Consider the following 6000-nt stretch of genomic DNA (forward strand, 5'->3'; position numbering starts at 1 on the left):
TATGATTAAGAAATATGTAGGCACCAATAAGACACATAACTGCTCATAAAGAAAAGATCAGATCGCCTGGAATGGAGCCTTAAATTTAATCTACGAGAAAGGTCTCTAGAAAACAGCATTTTCTAAAATCTGCTAATCTCATTTCTTAATTAACCTTTCTCATAAATCACTATTATCTACAAATTAAATTTTGACAAACCAAAAATGATCGGTAAGGTAATTATTAAAGCAAAAGATGTAAGAAACTCGGTAAGCAGATGAATCGACCGGAGAGATCTTAATCTCTCTCGCGACCACCGGCCAGATAGCTTCATCATTAATCTAGCTACAGCCTTATTTTTTTGGCAAATTCAAGAGTAAAGGTATCAAATCCAACCCTTCTCTCGGTACAATGTAGCCCCTCATATCATAACAACTAAAAACTCGAATCAGATAAACACTTAAAAACCCTAGACCTAGCCGTCATATGAAAGAGATGATGTTTAGCACTAATGTTTAAGCGATGTTTATATAGGAGAGAACATCAAGGGTATATACGTCTTTTACATTAAACTCTCTCCGAGGACGCTTTCTAGGTCACGAATAGCCGAGAGAGAGAGAGAGTCTCTAGACCAGAAAGAGTCTTTCTCTTTGTGGAAAACCAAGGTAAATTATAAGCTACAGCACGCGTACTGTAAGCTCTAAACATATTAGCGTATAATTACCATACACGTGTAGTTAGTCAAACCCCTCTAGCTTAGCGCGAGAGTCTTCTTGTTGCGTCAACCCAATAAAATTGGTCGCTTAACAAACAAAAACTTGAGATCTGTCTGAGAAAGAGAGAGAGAGAGCGTTCTTTTAATTCTTTGTTCGATTTGAAAATTTCGTAACCTGGAAATTAAAAGATTCATAAACGGATTTGGGATTTGAAAAAGTTTGGATTTTTGATTAGTGAAATCAACGAGGTCGTGTTATGGAAGGAGTTGGGGCTCGGTTAGGTAGGTCCTCGACTCGTTACGGACCAGCAACGGTATTCACAGGTCCGGTGAGGAAGTGGAAGAAGAAGTGGGTTCACGTTTCTCCTTCCGCCAAGAAGGACAATAACAACAACACTGCATCCGCCGCAGCCTCCGTTGTTAACAACGGTGGTGGTTCGAATTCCGACGGCAGTAACGGATCGCATTTATTGCTGTATAAATGGGCTCCATTGTCTCAGAATGGTAACGGTAACAGTAACGGCAATGAAGATGGTAATAAGAGTGAGAGTAATTCTCCGAGCGACGACTCTGTCACTGCTGCAGCTGCGACAGCGGCTGAAGAGCCTCCACGACGGCGATTCAAATACGTGCCGGTTAGTTTTGTTGAGGTTTTTGGTTCAATGTGTTTTATTCTGGATGGTTGCATTAAATTGAGCTAGCTATGGGGATTTTTGCTAGAAGTTTGATTTGCTTAGGTGACTGCTACAGTGATTAGGGTTTTAATCTCTGTAATTAATATTTGAAATATGGTTAGTTTTGAGCACTGTTGTAGGACTAATTGGACCGGCCTATGTCTCTGTTTTGCCATTTTGAATTCATGTGGACTGATAGGGCTGGATTAGGGTGCTAATGGAGGCAATGTTTTAGTAGAGCTGTCTTCTGGTTCTGGGAATCATGGGATATATCAATGATTGAAGTTCATATATTTTTTCATGGAATGATTTAGATTATCTTAATGATATTAGCCTTAGACATCAGAGTTATCGTTTCATAGTCTTGCTTATATATGGATCCATTTATAGTGAAGTGTGATTAAATGGTGCAGATTGCAGTACTTGAGGAGCAGAAGAAAGAGATTACAGAAATTGAGGATGATGACAAGATCGAGGAGGATGAGAAGATTGATGAGGATAACAAGGTCGAGCAGGAAGACAAGGTAGATGAGGACAAAAGTGTAGCAGAGTCTAGCGAGATGGAAACGATAGTGGAGGAGAAGCCTGACATTAATGATGTTCCGATGGAAGAGACACAGGTACAACACTCTGTACCTCTATTTTTGTTTTCTTCTGAATTTGCTTGTCTCTGTCGATAACCCCCATTGTTCATTGATGAATTCGAGGACCCCTGGTACTTAGAGCCTTAACTGTCATTTCTTTTGGTAGGCTTATTAATAACTGATCTTTTATCTTAACTTGTTTGAATTCTTGGTTTCTAAACTTTGTTTACCGCCAGCCATTGTTGTCATATTTTTCTAGTTCCCCTTGTCCATGTGTTGGATCTGAATACCCGAGAATCGATTTGAATATAGAATGCTTCATGATCTTGTGTGATATTTTGTTATTAAGCAAAGTAGATACTGAACCTCTCATTTGTTTCTTATAAGCAGGATCAAGAAAACATAGTACAGGATGAAGAAAAAGTAGTACAGGCTGACGAAAAAATAGCACAGGATGAAGACAAATTAGTGCGACAAGATTTGAACGAAAGCACTGTGGAGTTAGGACTGAACTTGAATGCAAACGATGAGGATGCTGAGAAGGATTCTAAAGAGGACAAGCCATTAGAAGAATGATAAATTGGTTGCATTCCAACCAATGCTATTCGTGTTTGGTTCCTTGCCCTCAAGTCTCAATGTCATTAGGAAGAAAGACACACACAGAAAGAACAAAGCTGTCATTAGATGTGGACGCAGATCCATGTTTTGGTCTGTTATCCCATTCCTTTTTTTTGTTAATTGAAGCGACTCATTGATTCAGACTAAACATTCAATTCATAGGAAATTTCTGGTCTTTTTGTCTGATGAACAATTTGATTCAACATTATAAACATTTAATTTATCTGTGGAGTACTTTAACTTTGAAAGCAGCATATGAAGGGGAGCTTTTGATCTCCTTTTATCATTGCAACAAATATCAAACCAGAATACTTAAAAACCTTGAAAATGATATCTTAATCCGACCCAGAAGATCTGGGAATGCAAAGAAAATAAAAATATCTTGGACTAGATTCTCAAACAGAAGCAAGATGATATCCACTTTTCCTTTTGAATGCTCAGCTTCGTCATCATAATCATTCGTTTGCAACAGCAGGCTCGGCTTCGGTTGCGAAATCGTGCCTGTTGATCAAAGAGTGTTTCAATTTGGTATGTGAGAAAACATCAATTAATCAACCAAATGCTTATTTTACTAGTGTTAAGCACAAGTATGTTCATAAGTAGAGAGGAGTGGTCATAGCAAAAACAATAGATTCTTCTTTTTCTAGAAGCATAGAGCATATTTTAAAGAGCATTTTGTGCACAATTCAAGTAAGAAGAAATAGAATGTTATCTTGGCCTTACTTAATTTTACGAGCAAGCTGGTATATGCCTGTCCCTGCCATAGCAACATTAACGCTGAAGAGGTTCCAGTTTTTCTGTAAGCAAAAGTAAGAAAGAATCAAAGAAGTTACCAAACAAAACCCAAATCACAAATCACTCGCCGCATAAGCAAGGGAGAAGATCATGATAAAACTGTATTACAGTTTTGGTAAGTACTAGCTCCAATGCGAGAAACTACTCGATTCCAAAAGGCTCAGTAGGAAAAGGAAAATAACGTATCTTCCATGTGAATGTGATGAGAATTATCAGAGAGGAGTGCAAAGGAACTTACCGGATTGATTACCATGCTGTAGCGAGACCAGATAACTCCAGTGCATGTAACAGCTAATGCAAGAGAAAACAATGAATACCGTAAGAACACATTGAGGCATTGCAACACAGGTGGAAACTGATCATGGAACAATGAACAACCATTGAGGTTATAAGGCTTAAGAAGCAAGTCCACTTTTCAATAGAGAGATGCTATCTTTTAGTTTTATGCACACGAAGAGTATTGACATACCGATTTGTTGAGGATAGGAAAGTTTCTCTGGGGGCTTGGCAAAGTCTGCAATGTTGGCAATACTAATACCCCACTTGAACGTCGGTGCCCAGAAATGAACTGAGAAAGACAAAACGAAAAGGTCTTATCAACCAAAAACGTTGGAAACTTTTTTCTGGATCAAGCTACTAAAAACTCTTGTTTGAATTTCAATTAGAATTAACACTGGAAACAAAACGAGTTAAAAGCTGGACAGTAACGGGTAGACTCATCATAGAGAGATCAAGCTCTAGGATTTCTCAAGTTTCACATCACCAACATAAAGCAAAGACTGATTCGTTTTGTTTCGTTTTCGTAACATGAAAAGTTGTTACATTTTCATAGACCATAGTAACATATCAATCCAAAAAAAAATCCAAAGTCGAAAGTCAAATCAATCAAAACAGTAGGGAGACAAAAGAACAGATTCTAAGACATGTGGATTGCTCAATTCGGTTATCAATAAGAAGAAATCGAAATCGAAGACAAAAAAAAAAAAAGAGGAATTGATTGACTCACTGGTTTTAGGACCGGCAGGGTGATTCCAGATAGCTTGAAGCTTCGAAGTCGCCATTGAAATATTTCTCTCAATTCCCCAAAAAAAGATGCTCCCAAAATTCACCAACCAATCGTCGCTTTCTGTCTCTCCCGAGATATTCCCCTTCTCTCTCTCTCTGTCTCTCTGGCTATATAAAAAAAAAAAAAACACTGACAAAAGGGTTGCAGCTAAAGTACGATGTCGTTTCGATCATAAAGCGTACAGTCGAGGGTACTTTAGTCATTTTAGCTTCTTGTTTATCCCCATTGGACTTTTTTTTTTGTACTTTGAAGTTTGAAGTCGTCGCGAAGACTTTGAGAGAGAGAGAGAGTTCCAAGGTCAGTATAGAAATGGCAAAGGTACAGGCGATTTTAACATGCCAAGGAATACACAGAAGTAGAAGAAGAAGACGATCTTTCTTCTCTCTGTCACCATCACGGTATTGACCGTCATTGCTTTCTTTCAATTTGTACCTTTGGTTATCACTATCAAACACCATGGCTCGAATCTTCATCCTGTGGCTTCACGGTTTGGGAGATTCTGGACCTGCCAATGAATTCACCCAAACACAATTCAAATCCGCGGATTTGAAGAACGCTGTGTGGCTCTTCCCTTCTGCTCCATTCAATCCTGTTACCTGCAACAGTACTTTCTTCTTACCTTTTCTTTTTTCTTAACTTCGATTTGTATTCATGTTGGTTTATGGTTTGATTTGGCTAAAAGGAAATTGCATTTCATTTTCTGATTCGAAATCTTTTGTTTTACCTTGATTTGCCTCTGCTTTTGGTGATTGATTTATCACAACTAGGCTAAGCCGTCTTGGTTGTTCCTTGTGATGAAGTAGATTTGCCACTTCTGTTCATTTGAAAGAGATTGGTATTACTAGACACATGATTGAGTGAAGTATCTGCTGGTTTTATGCCTCTTAATCCTTTTTCTTGTACAGATGGTGCGGTGATGCGCTCTTGGTTTGACGTCCCTGAACTTCCTTTTAAAGTGGTATTACTTCTCTCTTTTGATCTGACGTCTTTTATAATATGACTTGGTTTTACTCTTTTTTGTCTTTCTAAACTGGTAGTAGCTCCAAGTTCCACCTTGTGAATCAATGTCGATAATTAGCACTTGTTTAGCAGATTGAAGGTTTTATTATATAAAGAACAGAACAATCTTGCTTTTTAAAGTATGTAGCTTATATGTATGTTACTTAGGGCTCTCGAATTGATGAAAGCAGCGTGCTTGAAGCAGTTAAGAGCGTGCATGCCATTATAGACCAGGAGATTGCACAAGGAACCAATCCTGAAAACGTTTTTATCTGTGGATTAAGCCAAGGAGGTGTGTTTCTCTTTTCCCACCCTTAGACCGTTTTATATTGATCTGAATCCACTTTATGTCTTGAGAATCATGCATTGTGACTGGCTCCTAATGAGAAATTTTCTTGCAGGAGCATTAACCTTGGCTAGTGTTCTTCTTTACCCAAAAACTCTTGGAGGAGGAGCAGTCTTAAGCGGATGGGTTCCATTCAGTTCTTCAATCATCAGTCAGTTTCCTGAAGAGGCTAAGAAGGTTCATTCATCATCACTTATGTTTCTTATAAACATTGTTGATCTCT

At 38.3% G+C, this 6000-nt stretch overlaps 3 protein-coding genes across 3 annotated transcripts in view; 2 read left to right on the forward strand and 1 right to left on the reverse strand.

The window, feature by feature from the left end:
• Positions 765 to 2748, forward strand: LOC104731278. The gene is made up of 3 exons (XM_010450603.2): positions 765 to 1330; positions 1783 to 1989; positions 2344 to 2748. The coding sequence occupies exons 1-3, from the start codon at positions 953 to 955 to the stop codon at positions 2527 to 2529; spliced, it is 771 nt and encodes a 256-aa protein (XP_010448905.1). The 5' UTR covers positions 765 to 952; the 3' UTR covers positions 2530 to 2748.
• Positions 2770 to 4537, reverse strand: LOC104731276 (mitochondrial pyruvate carrier 4). The gene is made up of 5 exons (XM_010450602.2): positions 4373 to 4537; positions 3836 to 3934; positions 3605 to 3657; positions 3295 to 3368; positions 2770 to 3072 (listed from the first exon to the last, which is right to left on the reverse strand). Exons 1-5 carry the CDS (start codon positions 4425 to 4427, stop codon positions 3027 to 3029), a joined length of 327 nt encoding a protein of 108 aa, XP_010448904.1. The 5' UTR covers positions 4428 to 4537; the 3' UTR covers positions 2770 to 3026.
• The window catches only part of LOC104731279 (probable carboxylesterase SOBER1-like), a 9941-nt gene continuing 8649 nt past the window's right edge, over positions 4709 to 6000 (forward strand). Inside the window, exons 1-4 of the mRNA XM_010450605.2 lie at positions 4709 to 5036; positions 5338 to 5390; positions 5600 to 5723; positions 5833 to 5954. Coding sequence (XP_010448907.1) covers positions 4889 to 5036; positions 5338 to 5390; positions 5600 to 5723; positions 5833 to 5954 — 447 coding nt within the window. The 5' untranslated portion in view covers positions 4709 to 4888. The remainder of the gene's footprint in view (positions 5037 to 5337; positions 5391 to 5599; positions 5724 to 5832; positions 5955 to 6000) is intronic.

This window comes from Camelina sativa, chromosome 12, assembly GCF_000633955.1.
Source record: "Camelina sativa cultivar DH55 chromosome 12, Cs, whole genome shotgun sequence".
Classification (NCBI taxonomy): Eukaryota; Viridiplantae; Streptophyta; class Magnoliopsida; order Brassicales; family Brassicaceae; genus Camelina; species Camelina sativa.

What these genes read in the sequence shown, in the direction of transcription:
- LOC104731278 (XM_010450603.2), top strand. Translation starts at nt 953, where the DNA reads ATGGAAGGAGTTGGGGCTCGGTTAGGTAGGTCCTCGACTCGTTACGGA. An exon ending in GGCGATTCAAATACGTGCCG is followed by an intron (nt 1,331 to 1,782) that starts GTTAGTTTTGTT and finishes TAAATGGTGCAG; the next exon opens with ATTGCAGTACTTGAGGAGCA. An exon ending in TTCCGATGGAAGAGACACAG is followed by an intron (nt 1,990 to 2,343) that starts GTACAACACTCT and finishes TCTTATAAGCAG; the next exon opens with GATCAAGAAAACATAGTACA.
- LOC104731276 (XM_010450602.2), bottom strand. Translation starts at nt 4,427, where the DNA reads ATGGCGACTTCGAAGCTTCAAGCTATCTGGAATCACCCTGCCGGTCCT. An exon ending in CCCTGCCGGTCCTAAAACCA is followed by an intron (nt 3,935 to 4,372) that starts GTGAGTCAATCA and finishes TGTCTTTCTCAG; the next exon opens with TTCATTTCTGGGCACCGACG. An exon ending in ACAGCATGGTAATCAATCCG is followed by an intron (nt 3,369 to 3,604) that starts GTAAGTTCCTTT and finishes TTTTGCTTACAG; the next exon opens with AAAAACTGGAACCTCTTCAG.